At 40.5% G+C, this 19,731-nt stretch overlaps 1 protein-coding gene across 1 annotated transcript in view; it reads left to right on the top strand.

The window, feature by feature from the left end:
- The window catches only part of COG4 (component of oligomeric golgi complex 4), a 158,006-nt gene that overhangs the window by 56,510 nt on the left and 81,765 nt on the right, over window positions 1-19,731 (top strand). The window contains exons 5-7 of the mRNA XM_033940444.1: window positions 4,372-4,565; window positions 11,090-11,195; window positions 18,937-19,094. Coding sequence (XP_033796335.1) covers window positions 4,372-4,565; window positions 11,090-11,195; window positions 18,937-19,094 — 458 coding nt within the window. The remainder of the gene's footprint in view (window positions 1-4,371; window positions 4,566-11,089; window positions 11,196-18,936; window positions 19,095-19,731) is intronic.

Genomic DNA, 19,731 nt, shown 5'->3' with positions numbered 1-19,731 from the left:
ACTGTAAAAGGTAAACAGACTGTCTGCCTTGCTGCTGTTTGATATTTTGACTGCATTCAATGCAGTCAAACACTCTCTATTACTACTAAAACTGAGTGAATTAGATCAATGTTCTTCAACCACCGGTCCGTGGACCGGTGCTGGTCCACAGAAATTTCCTGCCGATCCACAGGGCCAGCACGTGCATCAGGCCCAAAACAGTGTTCTTCAGCCACTGGTCCACGGTGCACTCAGTGTGGTGTTAATCTTCACGTTGGCTCCCTCTTTCTCACTGATTCAGTGCACAAAGCCACGGGCAGCAGCTCCTACGTGTGTCCTGCGCCTGAACCGAAAGCCTTCTCTCTGACGTCGCAACGTCAGAGGGAAGGCTTCCAGATAAGGTGCGGGACATGCAAGGAGCCGCTGCCCACAGCTTTGTGCACTGAATCAGTGAGGAAGAGGGAGCCGGCCTGAAGATAACACCGGGGGCGGCATAAAATGTCCAGGCGGGAGCAGGCAGGAAGGTAAGGCATAGCATAGAGGGAAGGAGAGAACAAAGGTGGGGGGAATGATTTTATTTTTGAATTTAGTGATTGAATTATGTCAATTTTGAAAATTTACATCTGCTGTTAGTGTGCTTTGTGTAGTTTAATTTTGTGGTTAACCATTATGTGTTGTTAATAAGATTATATTGCGTGTATCTATGAAAAATGAATGGAAAAAATAGTGTTACAATTAGTACTATTATGGGGGCGGGGTCTGGGGTGGAGATTGGGTAGAGATGGGCGGGGACTGGCCCATGATTTAGCCCAGTGTTCTTCAACCGCCGGTCCACGGACCGATGCCGGACCACAAAATAATTATTTTATTTCTACCGGTCCATAGGTGTAAAAAGGTTGAAGAACACTGAATTAGATCCACATGAAGAGGTATTAAAATGGTTCATGGAATTCTTAGGAAACAGAACATATGAAGTTAGAAAGGGAAATAAAGTTCTGAAAATGGAATGCTTTTTGCAGCTTACCACAGGGCTCTCCGCTATCTCCTGCATTGTTTAATGTGTACTTAAGAGCTTTGGATAATAGATTTTCCTCTCCTCAAGTCCACACATTCTCTGACGCAGATGATATCTTCCTCCTTTGACTAGCCAAAGAATCCTTCGATGATATGCTACAATACTTAATAGAAATTATCAAGGTTCTGAGCATATGGACACAGAAAAACTTCCTCAAACTTAGCAAGTCGAAGATTAAAGTGCTTTGGCTTGGTGATTTAAATTTACTGCCAAACACAGATCTGATGCTGGCTAAAGAAGAAAAAATGAAAATTGAAAAAAACCATAAAAAATACTGGCTGTTATTCTGGACTAGTGTTTAAGCCCATTACAATAATGGGTGCTAGAGTAGATGTCTGTATGTCTTTTTTTGTTTTTTATTTGTCTCTCTCTCTCTCCCTGGACGCTGTCTGTCTGTCATTCTTTGTGTCTGTGTCTCTCCCTGGTCCCCTGTCTGTGTGTCTTTCTTTCTGTCTGTCTCCCTGGCCCCCCTGCTTGCCAAAGCAGCCTCCTTTCCCTCTCCCCCTTTTGTGCAATGCCTGCCTGCTTCTTGGCCCCCTTCTGTTCCCCCCCATGATTGCTCTCTGCCCCCAGAACAACCATCCCCCCAAAGCAGCCCCCTTTCCCTCCCTCCCCTGGCCCCCAGTTGTGCCATGCCTGCCTGCCTGCTTCTTGGCCCCCTTCTATTCCTCCCCCCCATGATTGTTTTCTGCCCCCAGCACAACCATCCCCCCATAGCAGCCCCCTTTCGCTCTCCCTCTGGCCCCCTGTTATGCCATGCCTGCCTGCTCCGTGGCCCTTTTCTGTTCCCTCCATGATTGCTGTTGGCCCCCAGCACAACCATCCCCCCAAAGCAGCCCTCTTTGCCTCTCCCCCTGTTGTGCAATGGCTGCCTGCTTCGTGGCCCCCCCTTCTGTTCCTCCCCCCTCCCTGATGGCTGTCTTCCCCCAGCACACCCCTCCCCCCAAAGCAGCCCCTTTCGCTCTCCCTCTGGCCCCCTGTTGTGGCATGCCTGCCTGATCCGTGGCCCTTTTCTGTTCCCCCCTTGATTGCTGTCGGCCCCCAGCACAACCATCCCACCAAAGCAGCCCCCTTTGCCTCTCCCCCTGTTGTGCAATGCCTGCCTGCCTACTTCGTGCACTCAGCACAACCCTCCCACCAAAATAGCTCCCTTTTCTGACTGCTCCATAGCCCTTTTTTGGCTTCCCCTCCCGTTCTTACCTCCGTCCATCCATCCATGGTTCCTGCTGCCGCTGCCGCTCCTGTTCCTGTTCAAAGCGGCCTGATGAGGTTCGCGGCCGGCTGTATTGAACTTCGCAGGCCGCTCTCCATATGGTTGCATGTTCCTTCTGACGCGATCACGTCAGAGGGAACGTGCTTCATGTGGAGAGCGGCCTGCGAGGTTCAATACAGCCGGCCGCGAATCTCATCAGGCCGCTTCAAACAGGAGCGGCAGCGCTTGGTGCGGGAGGGGGGAGTCGTCGGGCTGTGAAGGCGATCGTTGGCTGGCTGCGGTCCCGGCTTGGAGAGGGCAGGGGTTGTCTGTCCAGCGTCTTCCGATTTGTGTTGCCGCCGCATCTGCACTCTTGCTGGCCAAGTAAGGCTGGGGAGTCGCGCATGCGCACTCCTGCAAGGCCACGGACCTACATGTCGGATCAGGGAAAACGGAATCACGCAGTTGAGTGCGCATGCGCGGCTAGCGTTTTATTATTTCAGATTCTTATCTAACCTTGGGAGACCAGATCAACTCCTTGGTCAAAAAATTATTTTTTAGACTAAGACAATTAAGAATAATAAGATCCATTCTAATCCAGACTAGTTTTAGAATAGTTTTGCAGGCTGTCTTATTTCCATATTTAAGACTACTGTAACTCCTTGTATTATGGTATCACTGAAAGGGAATGTAAGAGATTGCAGCTGCTTCAGAATACAGTGGCTAGATTAATTTTTTGAGTAGGCCAATCTTAAGAAGGCTAGTCCGTTACTGGAAAAGTTGTACTGGTTGCCATTGAAAAAAGAGTACAATTTAAGATTGCTTGCATGGTCTACAAGGCAATATATTGAGCAAACTTATCAGATTAGTATCAGATATTTAAGGTCTCACACTCTATTCATAACTGAAGAACGACACAATGCCTCAAGCTGACCTTCCCTTCTCCCCAACATGTTCTATGGAAAAAGCTATTTGAATTTCAGGGGCCTAAAGTTTGTAATAGCCTGCCATTAACGGCCTCTTTTACAAAGCCACGCTAGTGGCTGCGCTGCACTAACGGCCCCGAAGCCCATAGAGATTTAAAGGGCTTCGGGGCTGTTGCCATGCGGCAGCCACTAACGCGGCTTTGTAAAAGATGCCGTAAATTTGTGACAGCTCCCCTCTTAATACAATTTCAGGAAATTGTTAAAGACATACCTCTTCTCTTTGTAATTCATTTGAGGGGTACCAATTTAAGATCCTAGAAACCTTATTGTAACTTCAACCAGTTGATTGTCTTTGTAAATCGCAATGGATCCTAGTAGAAATTTGTGAGATATAAGAAATTATATGGTATGGTAAAGGAAAATCTGGCATGAGGGAGCATAGAATGAAGGTGAAAGCGGATAGATTCAGAAGTAACATCAGAAAATAGTTTTCTCAGAAAGGGTGGTAAATGTGTGGAATGACCTCCCCAGCTAATCATTGTATTGGACTGTAAGCACCAGTAAGAGAGATAAATAAGAAAGGTGAGCATAGAGAGAACTGGTGCTCCATGGATTTCAATATTTGTAATCAAAGACTGCAAGTGATGGTGGTTAATGATAATGAAAAGAAAAATCTTTGAAATGGAAACGTGAATTAAAGAACTAGTGAAACAGAAGAAATGAAAGAACATTTGATTTTAGAAAGGTATATATGCAAAACATCGGTGTATTAATATAATTTGGAAAAAAATATCTGTTTATAAAATTGTGATCGGACTAAGAATGTAAAATTGTGATCGGACTAAGAATGTAAGCCAGAAATATGTGCATTTGAGAAGATTGCTCAATATAGTAGGCACAAAATCAAAGGGGTCATTGGGGCTTTAGTGAGATTTACTCAGTCCCTATGGTATGTATAGCAGAGACAGTGGGGAGGGTGAAGGGGCTAAAGAGAAACCATGAATAATCACTCTGGTTCTACAGCCTCAGATTCTACATGGCATGACAGCTTGAGAGAAAGGAAGCCTGCCTAATTAGAAAAACTTGAGCTATAATTCTACAGTGCATGCTACTGTTTTCACTGTCAAGATGCCTGCCAGTTGATATGTGGTTCTGGCTAGATGTATTTTCTCACCCTTTGCTTTCTTTGGTTGTGCCAGGTAGCATCATCGATGCCAACCTGAATCTCCTGCAGGATGCGGAGCAGCGCCTAAAGGTCATTGTTGCTGAAAAATTCAGTGTGGCCACCAAGGAGGGAGACTTGCCACAGGTGGAACGCTTCTTCAAAATCTTTCCTTTACTTGGCTTGCATGAGGAAGGGCTCAGCAAGTTCTCAGAGTATCTCTGCCAACAGGTAAGCTGTGCTTGCTGCAAAACTAGAGACTATGTCCTCATGTGCTTCAAGGCTCTTTACCAATTACTCTTATATAACCTATTGAAATGTGGTAATGCCAATGTTTAACCCATGTCAGTCATAAGAACATAAGAATTGCCGCTGCTGGATCAAACCAGTGGTCCATCCTGACCAGCGGTCCGCTCACACGGCAGCCCTCTGGTCAAAGACCAGCACCCTAACTGAGACTAGCCCTACCAGCGTCCGTCCTTGTTCAGCAGGAACTTGTCTAACTTTGTCACAAGATACAAATTAATAAAGAAGTTTGAAGCAGCCACGCATGACTTGTTGAAAGGCTCGTGCTGCTGGAAAATGAAAATCGCCACGAAGGTGAGGTTGAAGGGAGGGAGCTGCCTGGACAGCGGTGATCAGAAGGAAAGAGGGAGGGGGCTGCTCGACCATGCGATTGGTGACCGTGCACATTCCTTCACTTAACTGTGGAGACAAAGCCATTCACCACTCCACGGGGTGGTTAATGGCCTTGTCCCCGTACCCGTGACGACCACTTTATTCCGTTCCCGTTTCAGCGGATTATCCGCAGCTAGCCGCAATAACAGCCACCATATCATTCTCTAGCTAAAAGCCCAAAGTAATTGCAAAGGCCCCCCCATAAAGATCTAGTGGGATTTCTGTACAGCCCTATGTGAAGTCAGACAGCAGTCTTTTTTTTGCTTTCTTTTCCTAAGAATACATTTTTCACGCTTGCCTTGGTGGTGCAATAAAAACTCACATATCTTGACCCAACAACGGGTGTTCCATCTGCTGTAGCAAAGTAATCATTACAATCAGTCAGGTATGGATTACACAAAGCAAATCAGCCTCTGACAGGGGCCAATTAGATTCTTAGCAGTGTGTTAAATACTACTGCCACGTTTTACTTGTGACCAGTTATTAAAGTCCATTACATTGACTGCTGGCAATCCAAGGAAAAAGAGGCAGAAACTCTGCTTAGAAAAGCAAGAGGCTTTTGACATCAAAACGCTTTGAACTCTGATAATGTTCCGAGCAAAGAGCAGAAACTTTATATGAGACATGGTCTCCCATATTTCAGCATTTAATCATTTATCGGTATAATGAAGGAATGTTGAAATCAGGGGGCATAACTATCTGACTTCCTGAATCAGATATTGTACTCGTCACTAATTGTTTTGCATTTATGGTCTGTTTGATTACTCCTTCTAATGAGGATTTAATCAGAAATTATGATTCTTGCAAGGGCAACAACTGGACCTACACAAATTATTATGAACTTAACATTTTCCTGTATCCAGCATAAATTAATCATTCAGATTTTCTAACGATATTTATCTTGAGGCACATTCCCCTTGCGTAAGATCCCTAAATTGGAGCTAAAATTACTACATTACCTGTACAGTATTGCTCGTATCTGAGAATAAGACTCGGGCATTAAGGAAGGTCTAGATTCTATTTAATTAAATATGCCGAGGAAGGCTATTAAAATGGTGCATGATCTTCGTCATAAGGCGTATGGGGACAGACTTAAAGATCTTAATCTATATACTTTGGAGGAAAGGCAGGAGAGGAGAGATATGATAGAGATGTTTAAATACCTAGGTGGCATAAATGCACATGAGTCGAGTCTCTCATTTGAAAGGAAGCTCTAGAATGAGAGGGCAAAGGATGAAGTTAAAAGATGATAAGTTCAGAAGTAATCTAAGGAAATACTTTTTTCAGAAAGGGCGGTAGATGTGTGGAACAGTCTCCCGGAAGAGGTTGTAGAGACAGAGACTCTGAATTCAAGAAAGCCTGTGATAGGCACATGAGATCTCTTAATAATAATAAATAATTTTATTTTTTATATACCACCAAAGCCAAAGTAGTTTGAGGCGGCTTACAGTAAGAAGAGCTGGACATTCAGCAAAAAAACAATGAAGTCTTAGAATGCATGAATATTCGCTGGGGGGAAGGGGGACAGAGTAAGTTTACAATAAGAAGAGCTGGACGTTCAGCAAAAAAATAAACAGTGAAGTCTTAGAATACATGTAAGTAGAGTACAGTGTCTCTCAAACTTTCTAGAGCCGGGGCACACTAAAGGTAGTGGCCATGGCTTGAGGCACCCAGAAGTGCGCGGATGTCACTATGATGATATCACGCTGACACCCATGCATGCACATAGGCCCTCCAGACAGGCCCTGAAATGCTAGTGATAAGTAGTAGTAATAGAGACTGGGAGACTGGGCATCTCGTTGGCAGATGAAATTTAACATGAGCAATAAAAAAAAATTTATTAAAAAAAAAAAAAAGAGAGAAAAGTTATAGATAAAGGGGTTAGGCTTTTCAGTTTGGAGAAGAGATAATTGAGGGGAGATATGATCAAGTTCAGTAAAATAATGAGTGGTGTGAAATGGATAGGTGGTTACCCTTTCTAAAAGTACAACTACTAGTGGCATGCAATGAAGTTACTAAGTAGTGCATTTAGAAAAAATATTTCTTCACTTAGTCCCACTGATCGCATGTTAATCACCTGATTGTGCCCTTTAGAGAATAGTGCCTCCAGCAAAGGTAGGTGCTGAAAATGTAGGCCAGAGTTTTAAAGGCCTACATTTCCGGTGCCTATATTTGACGTGAATCACGCCCAACACCACTTTTGGCATTAGGTGCCATAAAGCACCTAAGGAGGTGTGATTTCGGCGCCTTGAAAATCAGTTTAAAACATCCTTTAAATGGTGTTTTTCACTTAGCTTACCGGCGCGTAAAAAATCGGTGCCATTTATAGAATATGGACCTTAATATACAAGGGTGAATCAAAAATTAAAGGCAGTTGTTAAATTATGCGATAACCAGCACAGAGTTGGTGAAGTTCAAAATATGCACTCATACATTGCCTGTTGGATAGTTTGTTCACACATTGTACCTTTAGTTGTGTGGCAGCCACCAGGTCAGAAATACGGACGCTCCTTTGCAAGATTGCGCCAATGAAGAACAACGTGCAGTAGTGCACTTTCTTTGGGCAGAGGGAGTGAAACCTTTGGATATTGACTTAGTATGGACATAGCACTATAAATCAATGAAAAGTTTATGTGGGCAAAAAGGTTTAAAGCAGGAAGAACAGGTGTAACTGACAAAGGTCGTTCTGGTCGCCCATCAACATTGCACACACGAGCACATTGACAGGGTAGATGCCTTGATTAGAGAAGAATGACAGATAACGGTGCCTCAATTGGCTATGAATTTGGATATCAACTATGGATCTTCATTTGCCATCATGCACGATGACTTGGGATACAGGAAAGTCTGCACACCATGGATTCCCAAACAGCTTACTGATCTGCACAATCAACAGCATGTGGAGGTTTTGACCCATTTCCTGAGTTGGTATGAAGAAGATTTGAGTATTCTGGAGAGAATTGTCACCAGTGATGAGACATGGGTACACCACTGCAATCCAGAGAGCAAAAGACAAAGCATGATGAAGTAAAGGAAGTGGTGCTCACCTGGCTTCGGGATCAGCCCAAACACTTCTTCTCTGTCGGAATGCAGAATCTAGTTGAACGATACAACAAATACATCATCCTTCAAGGGGACTATGTTGAAAAGTGGTATTTCAGTTGCTCACAGTTATTTTTATTAAAGCCATTAAATGTATTTTACCTTTACTTTTTAATTTACCCTTGTATAATTAAGCTCTGGGATTCATTGCCAGAGAATGTGGCAAAAGCAGTAGGCTTAGCAGGATTTAAAACTGTTTGGACAAGTTCCTCGGAGAAAAGCCTATAAACCATCACTAAGGTGGACTTGAGGAAAATCCATTGCTTAGTCCTGTAAGCAGTACAAAATCTATTTTATTCTTTTGGGATCCTGCATGTTTCTCTTTTCATAAAGTGTGATAGAGCATTAGGAATTTTGGTTTGCTGCCTGGAGCAGGTTTAGGAGGATAGCCCTGGAAAAGGGCACAGTGGATATAAAAGATGTTATTCCAAGTACTGAATCTTTTATTTCACAAGGTAAAAATGATGAAAATTAGATAAAACATTTAAATCTGCATGCACCTCTTGCACTTACCAAAGTGGTCAGTGTGTCTATAAAGTAGAGATTGACACGGGGACAAATTTTTTCCTGTCCCTGCGGGAACTCATTTTCCTGTCCCATCCTGGCGAGTCCCTGCACCGTACCTCCAAGCTCTGTCCTCATCTGCACAAGCCTCAAACACTTTAAAATCATAAGTGTTCGAGGCTTGGGCAGTTAAGGCAGAGTTTACAGGAATGGGGCAGGGACATAGATAACGGCAAAGCTCGCGGGGACAGGATGGGGAAATTGAGTTCCTATGGGGATTCTCTACTATATAGGATGCCTTTTAAGAAATAATGTAACTGAAATATTAAACGTGTGCAGTAACACTTTCACTGATTGACGCATAAATGTCAAGTTCAGTGATAGCAAAACAGCACAGGCCCTGCAATAAATCCAAACTGAAGGAAAAAGCCTCAGACAAGGGCCCGCCCACCTGCACCTGCACCTAAGAGTGGTGTTACTTAAAGGTGGTTGAGCGGTCACCTCATTATAATTAAAATTGAGAAAGACTCTTGTGCTGTATTGTTGAGGACATGAAACAAGATAGATGAAAATAATATCAACTTATCTTCAGCTGATCGGTACACCAACGGTGGCCAGGGTTTCACAGATCTGCTGCCAGTGGGCAAAAAATAAGTCTTGAAGAAAGCATTATGATTTTCTTAGTTTTATTCATCATTTCCTTCTGAATAATTCTTTAATTTTTAATTCTTTATTCTTTTTTTCATCATACAAGTGTGTCAAAAAAATAAGTTGAACTTATACAATATCACTTGAATATCTATCATTATCAATTTCATTAGTAAAAATAAAACCCTTCTTCCTAACCCTGTTATTATTACATATGTGATTACATATATATACTATTTCCTATTAATCCAACCAATCAATATATAATTAAAGTCCCTCCCACCACCCCTCTCTCCCTGTACAATTATACCAATTAGGGAAAAATTATATTTTACTCCTTACAATATTCTATTAATGGTCTCCAAACTTCCTGAAATTTATTAAAATTTCCTTTCTGCAAGACTAACATTCTTTCCACCAAAAACTGTAACTTAATCTATTCCAATTTTTCCAATTAAATGTAATCTGCTGAATGGCGACTCCTGTCATAATAAGTAATAGCTTATTATTTTTTGCAGAAATTTGACTTTTCTTCCTCATTGACATTCCAAATAGTATAGTATCATAGGATAAAGCCACAGGATTTTCTAACAAACAATTTATTTGACCCTAAATCGATTTCCAAAAAGCCAAAATGAATGGGCAATAGAATAGTAAGTGATCTAAAGTCCCTGCTTCGAGATGACAGTGCCAACATTTATTTGACTTAGAGCTGTCTAACTTTTGTAAACGAACAGGGGTCCAGAAAGCTCTGTGCAACAGAAAAAAACAAGTTTGTCTCATAAATGCTGACATTGTACAACTCATTCTCCAAGACCAAATTCGTGGCCATTGAGTTGCAGTAATCTGATGCCTTATCTCAATGCTGCTCTAAATGTCCCTCAGACCAGTTTTTGGATTTTTATTCATAAGTTCAGATAATAATTTATACCACTGTGTGGCCTGGTGTCCCAGGAAGTCCACCTGAAAGCACAAGAACTGTAAACTGTAATGGTTATTAAGATTTTTCCATTCAGGGAACCCTGCCTGAATGGCCTGCTTCAGTTGCATCTATAACTTTGTGATTTATTAAGACCAAATTTATGTTGCAGCTGTGAAAAATCAAGCAGTTTACCATTAGATATAACATCGTCCAAAGTTCTTATACCTGCCATAACCCAATACTTCCTGATGACCTTAAAGCCTTCTGAATAATTCCTAATCTATTTTCTTTTTTGACCACTGTCACATACTGAACTTAGAATTTCTGTTTGTCTACAATGACTCCCAGATCCTTTTCTTGGGAGGTAATAGAACTCAGCATCTTGTACTTATAGTAAGAGTTGGGTTTTCCCATCTACTGTTATTCACATTAAAATTCATCTGCCATTTGGATGCTTCATTCCCCAGTCTCGTAGAGTCCTGCCGCTGTTTCTCACACTCTTGCTTTAATTATTTTAATGTCATCTGCTTGGAATCATAGGATAGATATTTATAAAATTTGTCATTATTCTGCTCCAATGTATACCTCTGCATCATGAATAAAAATAGTTCCAGGATAGGGATCATAGCTCTGTGTACCTAAGTGCAAGACTAATGGAACGATTTCAGACTTGTATGTCTTGTTTGTTTGTTTTAAAAGTCTTTAATCTATAGATGGTTTGAGATTTGTTATGAATTTACTTTAGATTTGTTATTGACAGGAGACGGTTGTATATGTAATGCCTTTGAGTTGGAAGGAGCAGCTTTGGAAAAGAGAGAGAAACAGTAGTACATATTCAGACAATAGGAATGAACATGAGTTGAAAAAATATATATATAAACCTTTCTTTATAATCTTTCAGGTTGCCAATAAGGCAGAAGAGAACTTGTTGTTGGCTCTTGGGACTGACCTAAGTGACCGTAGGGCAGCGGTCATCTTTGCAGACACACTGACACTTCTCTTTGAAGGTACAAAATTTTATGTTTGTGATTTCTTATTCAAATTTATCAGAGTGCTTGTCTGATGGCTTAGAGACAGTTCTACATACCACCATATGCAGAGGCTTAGGCTCAATTTCTCTTCTGGGTTGACATAAACTAGGGATGCTGCAAACACAGCATACACACCTTTTGCAGGAACAAAGACAGTCCTATTGGTTGGATTTAGGGTCTATGATTGTAGTGTTCCAGGAGCCATGATGCATAGACTGGTCAAGAACTATTGCTGAAATGACTGGATTAAAATAAGCTGGAAGGGGTCATAAATTAGAGAAAAAAATTCCAGGTTACTCAGGCATGAAGATTCATGGTTCCTGGAACTAGTCCTTATTCTCACTGAGCTGAAGCCGAAAGGAACACATTGGCAATGCAGAATAAATTCTTTCTGGAGCCACACTCTAGTTATAAATTTTATTGTTGACCCAACACAGCCATGTTTCGGCAAGTACTTGCATCTGGAGTCTTTGTTTTTCAACATGAGTACACTTTTGCTTTTCTTTTAGCAAACCATGAAGGAATAAGTTTGTAAAGATTTTCTGTCTCTATGCCATTTCGATTGATAGATTTGTGAACACATTGTATTTACTCATTGAAAAACAAGGATCCCTGATGCAGGCACTCACAGAGACACAGCCATGTCGGGTCAACAATAACATTTAAAACCAGAATATGGCTCCAGTGACAACATTATCCCCCTGGCCATCTCCTCTTTATGCTGTTTCTATTTTCTGTGGAACATTTTTGTTCATCTTCGTTTCTTTTCTGAATAAATTATTTCTCGCATTCCTCTCACATTACCTGTTCATAATGAAGTATTGTTGATACAAAATCTAATAGCATTAACACAGGTTTATAATAATTAACAATGGCCTCCTTTTATCAAGATGCATTAGAGATTTTTATCGCAGACCACTGCAGTAAAAGCTCCAATGTTCATAGGAATTATGTGAGATTGGAGTTTTTACCGCAGCAGCCAGCAATAAAAAACCCCTAACACCGCTTGATAAAAGGGGGGCCAAATATGATTTGATTGTTGTGTAGAAAAGGTAAATAAAAATATTTCTTTAAGCACTCTGAAGACTTAGTCACCAACAAACTAAGGTGACTGTAGGTTTATTTAGTTTTCTAGCTCGTCCTCCCAGGATAGCTGAGAACGAGTTACATGAATACATCTATATTTATCTTGACAAACACATAACAAATTATGTTAATACAATAATGCAATCATAATAAATCTAAATTTCACATTCTCATCAAAATTTAAAACCCAATGTACTAGTTAATCATTGTACAAGACCAACACATATCAAATTGTTTTATCAACTGTTAGTTTTTTTAGGGACCATAAGAGATGAGATGCTCATGTAAAAGCAGTAAATTTGCTGCTTTTTCAGTCCCAGTTTATTTCTTCATGACTTTCCTATTTTGTGTACTTCATTCCCAAATTTAATTCCTTTAAGTTTTACATTTTTACACTCGCTATGATACTTTATAAATATCCTATACAAATACTCAATTATATTCAAGTTTTAAAGAAAGCTAGCCATTTATCTTAGTCATATCGGGGGTGTTGTAAAACTTACAGGAATTCATGTTTCGCTCACATCGAGATGTTTCAAGGCAATTCCCCCTTACACACTCTCTCAAATGTTGTTTCACCTATTAAGTCTATTTCTAGTTAAATCATATTTACAATATAGTAAAACCTTGGATTGCAAGTAACTTGGTTTGCAAGTGTTTTGCAAGACAAGCAAAACATTTGATTAAATTTTAACTTGATATACAAGCAATGTCTTGCAATATAAGTACATACAGTATACACGTGTCACATCATCACAATTGAGCTGATGGTTCTTCTCTCTGACGCTGCAGGAGTGTAGTGACTTCTAACTGAGCGAGGTGCATACAGTATACACGTGTCATACAGCTGAGCCGATGGTTCTTCTCTCTCTGATGCTACAAGAGTGTAGTGACTGTTCTAAATGAGTGAGGTCTTGCAATACAAGTATGTATAGTATTTTGTATTAAAGTTTTTGGGTTGTGGAACGAATTGTCTGAGTTTCCATTATTTCCTATGGGGTAATTCGCTTTGATATGAGTGCTTTGGATTACAAGCATGCTTCTGGAGCAAATTATGCTCGCAAACCAAGGTTTTACTGTACTTCTAAACAATGAACTCAGCTACTTATCTAGAAACCACGCAAATGTGTTTTAACAGCTCATCGAAGAAATATCAAATTGTCTAGCGATCTGATGCAAGAAGGGAGTTGGTTCAACTGCTTAGTCACAAACTGGAAATAGGCTCGTTTATGAGCACACTTTAGATGAAGTATTTTCAAAGAGATGATAAAGAAACGTTTGTTTGTTTGTTTTTTGTGAGCGCAAGGACCGCTTTGGATGATATACAGGTAACTTCTCCAGCATATAATTTGGAACAATATCATGAAAGAGTTTAAAAGTTAACACTAAAACTTTCAAATACCGTATTTGCCGGCGTATAAGACGACTTTTCAGTACCTTAAAATCCTCTCCAAAGTCGGGGGTCGTCTTATACGCCGGGTACTGTTTACATGCCCTTACTTTACATGCCCTAACATCTCCTTCCTTACCTCCTTACGGTGCTTACGGTACTAGTAAACCTGCCGGGACATCAGCGGGGCCATGGCGGGACATCAGTGTGACAAGGGTGCCAGCTCCTTCATCCTGCGCAGCGGGAAGCAGCGGCGCTCTGGCCCCACCCCTTTTCTCTTTACTACGTCTCTCGCACATGCGGCCGTGTGTGGAGTCTAGCCCTTAAGGAAGTTGCGGGGGCGAACAGGAGGCTTTTAAAGGGAAACTGTCATGCCAGCAAACTTGCTAGGGACTTGCCCGGCACTTGCTCTCTCCCTCTATGTGTTATCTTCCTTCTATCATTGACAGTTTCAGTTTGGTTAACAGTTTAGAAAACAAATAGCATGGCAGCTCCCATGGGTTTATTGTTCTATTCAGCTTTAGTGAATTAATTAAAATTGTTGAAATAAATTCTGATGTTCTTTTAAGTTTTATTTGTTGTGCAGAAGAAGGGGTAGTCTTATATGGCGAGTATATAACAAACTCTATATTTTAACTGTAAAAGTTGGGGGGTCGTCTTATACGCCCAGTCGTCTTATACGCCGGCAAATACGGTACATCTTTTTTTAACAAAACGCTAATGAACATTAAACAAAGCAGAAGAAATATGATCAAAAGGACCTAGATTTTTCAAGAGTCTTGCTGCAGCATTTTGCACCCTCTTCAAATGAAGTAAATCTTTGTCTGGTAACTTATAGTATGTGATAACCATAGTAAAACCTTGAATGACTTAAACTGTCATGAACAGTGAGTCCTAGGGCTAAACGCGTGCTACAATTCCACACGCGCTAAACGCTAACACCTCCATAGAGCTTACGTTAATATTTTTCATTTAGCGCATAGTTAGTGCACACTAAAAACGCTAACGCACCTTAGTAAAAGGAGCCCCTAGTTTAATTTAATTTATTTTAATTTATTTCTGTTGTGACTTTTTAACACATTGGAAGTACAGGGTAGATTTCAATGATCAATAAACAAAATGACAAACATAGCATGTTATTAGACAACAAAAGTAAACTAAGCAAAATTAAAAAAATATCACTCATATACCGAGCATTATAAATTGTAAGAATTAAAAGCTAAAAGAAAAGAAAATAAACAAAGAAAATTGACACATTTTGGCACACTAGTCAGAAGATCCAAGATGGCGACTGAGAGCAGGACACACTGAGTTGTTCGTCTCAGGCTAGTGATTTTTTGAAGGAATTTCTTAGCGGTAGTTTCACTTACCGTGATGCCCAAGAGAAGGGGCTGGAGCGCTGCTTCTGCCTCGCGGCACTCTGGAGCTCCGGGTCTCGGCAACATTCAGGAACTTCTGAGGCGCATGCAGGAGGTCTCGGCAATATCGGATGGTGGCCTGCTAAGGACACAGGGAGGCGAACCCGCAGTGGGCACTCTTGGGCCCGACACCACTTTAAGCCCCGATGTCAGGGCGCCGCCCCTGCAGCCTCAGATTACCAGCTCTCCCAGGGGTGGGGAAACCTTGGATTCTGAGGTATTCTTTTCTCCAGAGGCAAGCAAGGATCCTGAGGAGAACTTGGAGGCTGGGACTCATACTACAAGAGCCCCAATGGAGATATCTGGGGCAGAGTCATCTCGGCAGGAGGGGGAAGCACAGAAGACATGCCCCGAAAAAAACCATCTTCAGAACGGTGAGCACTATACACTCACACAAGTTCAGGTTGTACTGATTAAACCTGCTGAAGTGACTCTAGATTCATTATGGGACTTAATGGCTGATTTTGTTAAGACCATTACTCCCACCTTTCAACAAATTGAAAGAAAAATTAAGGAACATAGTAAAGAATGGAAGGATATAAGAAAATAAATAAATACTTCTAATTCAACTATTTAGAAAATTGAAAAGGAAATTATAACATCAAAACATTTGCAAGAGACTTTAGTTAAAGACAATATTAACTTAAGGAAGAAAATTGAAATGCTTGAGAACAACTCGCGGTGTAATAATTTAAGGTTAATTAACTTTCCAAGACTTGATTTGTTAACACCTAAAGATATGTTTAAGAGATATCTAGTGGAAATTTTGGAGATATCTGAAGAACTGTTACCACCATTCTTATGGGTCTATTATTTGCCTGATAAAGGACAAAACCAACAACAAAAAGAAAAATCTTCAGACCAAGAACCCTTAAATATTTCACAAATCTTAGAGACATCTGAGAAGGACTTAGCATCATCAGCCACTATGATTATTACCTTAGCCTTACCAATTGACAAAACATGGTTGTTAAAGCTTTACTTTAAAAACAGACAAAAAAGTTTCCTTGGTCACAAAATACAAATGTTTCCAGATTTAGCACGGGAGACGCTAAAGCGCCGCCGTGAATTTCTTCTTTTGAAACCTGTGGTTATATCTTTAGGTGCAACTTTCTATTTGAGACATCCGTGTAAATGGATTGTGTGTTACCGTACTGTTAAGTATGTGTTCTTTGAACCATCCCAATTGACAAACTGTGGCAATATCTAGTCTGAATGGAAGTAATCTTTGAGCCCTATAATTTGACTGTTAGTTGACCTCATTTCAGTGCTATAGCTTTCAGTTTCTTGTGTAATTATTAGTATTTTCTTTTTTGTTTCACCATTTTTGATTCTTGGATCCTAAATTGAGGACTTGAGCATAAATAGTTAAATTCTGTTAACTTATGAGCTATATTTACATTGTATTTAATATCCATGCTATTATTGCTTTCTGTGCAAGTGTAATACTTGAAATTTAAATTGAAAATCAATAAAGATTTAAGAAATAAAAAAAAGAAAATTGACACATTTTACTACTACTAATCATTTCTATAACACTGCTAGACATACGCAGCACTACATATCAAAACATAGAAGAGACAGTCCTGCTCAAAAGAGCTTACAATCTAGTCAAGACAGGCAAACTGGAAAAGAAGGTGCATCAATACAGTGCTCAGGTAGGAGAATTACAGAGGGAATGATAAGATAGATATTGGTGCTAGAAGATGAGTTGGAGTTTGGAATTGAAAGCATTTTCCCTCCTCACCTACAGTGCCACAAATTAAATCCAAGATATTGACCAAAAAGCTATAATTTCAGGTAGCAATAAAGATCAAATAATTTTTTTCTAGTTTTAACTCTCTTGGGAGTTCATTCCATAGCTTCAGAACAAGCAAGTATCAGGTAGCAGTTTATTTACTATTGAAGTTGCCACTTGTCATTGTTCATCAACTTAACTTTTTTCCTTAATGTATAAAAAATATGAAATACAGTACTTTACAGTATAAACAAGTTTTTGTATTGTACACTTTAATAGTACAATTCAAGTATTATAGAACTGACCATGTACACGAATAGAATCCCATTAAATCATGGAAAATCCACCAATGTACAAAATATAGAAAGTGCTAAAACCCACTTCTTTGCTTTTCTTAAACACAAGTTCATATATTCATATAATTTTTAATAATATTGAACATAACACTGTGACATGTTCCAATCACTTATTCAGATGGTGTCTTCATCCTCGTCATCCTGTAAGTATCTCACATCCCTGATTTATAAGGAGCTTGAGCACAGGCTGTATGGCCCCATGGCGGTCGGAGAGCTTGAGCAGGTGCTAGCTGCATTTTTTGCTCCACTTGTCGTGGCATGTGAAGTTTTGGGGGTTGAGGTCCTGGTCCGGCTTGAGCCCAATGGCAGCCCGAGGATCATGGTTTGGGGATACATAGGGAGGTCCAGAGGCAGAAGTCTTCTCCAGCTTTTCCAGCTGAAGTTTTGCTGAAGCAGGCAGACAGGCACTATCACAGACCTGTAAGTAAAGGCTATTGCAGCCTATGGAGAAAATTGTGGGGGGGGGGTGGATTGAAATTCCAATTTTGGAGTGTCTCTGAGGTTAGGAACAAGGTCCACCACCTTCAAAATCCCATTTTTGACCTTCAGGTTAGCTTCACCTGGCTGTTTTTGGCACCAAGATCACTGCAGTGGCGGCCATCTTGGATTTTTTGATTTATTATTATTTTTTTAAATGTTTTTTTAATTTTCAAAAGCCTCAAAACCCCTTGATTTCACTTAAAATCAATAGAAATTGATTTCTCAGGCCTTTCTACCCCTATATCAGGCCAGCTTTCGTACTATGGTTCCAGTTTCTTACCCTACTTACCTGCATACCTACAGATAAAAGTGCCACCATATCCAAACTTGTTCTCAAATCATTATTCCAGTGTTCTTCTTTTCCATCTAATGACAAATCATCTCCCCTCTCAGGCTGAAGAGCTAGTGCATCCATAAATTCCAGTGGGACTACAAACCCCCATAGGACAGATCAGGAGGGGGGCAGGAGTTAGCTGTTATGGCAACTCCCAGCCATGGAGCAGTGTGGGGTGGTATAGCCAATGCTGGACAGACTTCTACGGTCTCCATCTCATATGCAGGAAAATGGATCAAGAGCAATTATAAGTATTTTATACCATGTTCAAATCGTCTGAGTACAGATCTTGCCTATCTCGGAGGGGGGGGAAGACATATAACTTAGCAAATAAAGGGGTCCTTTTACTAAGTCACACTAGCCGATTTAGCATGCGCTAAACGCTAACGCATCCATAGAATATAATGGACATGTTAGTGTTTAGCGTACCTTAGTAAAAGGACCCCAAAATGAGTTTATTGCCTTTAGAATGAATGTGACTGTTGGGCAGACTGGATGGGCCATACAGGTCTCTTTATCTGTCATCATTTACTATGTTACCCTAACTTCCCCTACCCTATCCCCTCCTCTGTTCCTAGTCTACACTCCTTATCTTGTAAGATAACAAAATAGTCTGACCATACTACTGACTGAATCTGCAAGCCATCTAATTCTCCACTACCTCTTAGAATCTCCCCCAAAAAATACAGGCCCAAAATAACTCCACTTCAATGCTTTGGCCTATCTGTAAACTCTTTAAACTCAAAGTCCAACATGGCTTGCTCAAATTCAGGCAACCCTTGCCATCCTAATTTCTTCTAATGTAGGTAGGGAGATTTGAAATGAGGCTCTGTATTTTAGAAATGAGTGTTTTAGCTATGACTTTAGCACAGATTATAAACAATAAAATAATGATGACTCTCTCTCTCCCCACAGGGATAGCACGAATTGTGGAGACTCATCAGCCCATTGTAGAGACGTTCTATGGACCTGGCAGATTGTTTACACTAATCCAACACCTTCAGGTGGAATGTGACCGCCAAGTAGATAAAGTAGTAGACAAGTTCATTCAACAGAGAGGCTATCACCGAAAGGTGAGAAGTTATATTAGGGACTATTATCCTTGTGCTTCACTCTTGGAAGCTTCTTGATTCCAATTCACAGACTAACATTGCATTATTGGATTGTTGCCAGTTCTGCACTGATTTTGATGGCAAAAAGCACCATTTCCACTAATAGAACACTTTTGGACTGTTTAAAATTGCCCACCCACAATGTTTAATGCTACCTGCACCTTATCTAGACAGTTCCATGGGTGTGTTAAGGTCAAGGGAGAGAAATAGTGTGTATAGATGACTTTATAAAATCAATGTGTTAATTTCCAAAGGTAAAGTATCCATAGAAAACAGTGGATGAAGATCTCTGTTACTTTTTTCCCTGGGCAATAATCCAAGAAAAGGTGTGCATTAAATTTTGCTTAGATATAAATACAAAGCCCATGATACAAATGTAAAAACCTATTGACTTTGCTTCAGCATGGATAGTTTAATTACACTTAAATGCTGTGTTCCATTCATAGAAACATGATGGTAGATAAAGGCCAAATAGCCGCATCCAGTCTGCCTATCCGAGTAACCATTATCTCTTCCTCTAAGAAATCCCTCAGACCTATCCCATGCTTTCTTAAATTCAGAGACAATCTCTGTCTCCACCACCTCTTCCAGGAGACTG

Source organism: Geotrypetes seraphini, chromosome 4, assembly GCF_902459505.1.
Source record: "Geotrypetes seraphini chromosome 4, aGeoSer1.1, whole genome shotgun sequence".
NCBI lineage: Eukaryota > Metazoa > Chordata > Amphibia > Gymnophiona > Dermophiidae > Geotrypetes > Geotrypetes seraphini.
This window is presented reverse-complemented; position numbering and strand designations above follow the sequence as displayed.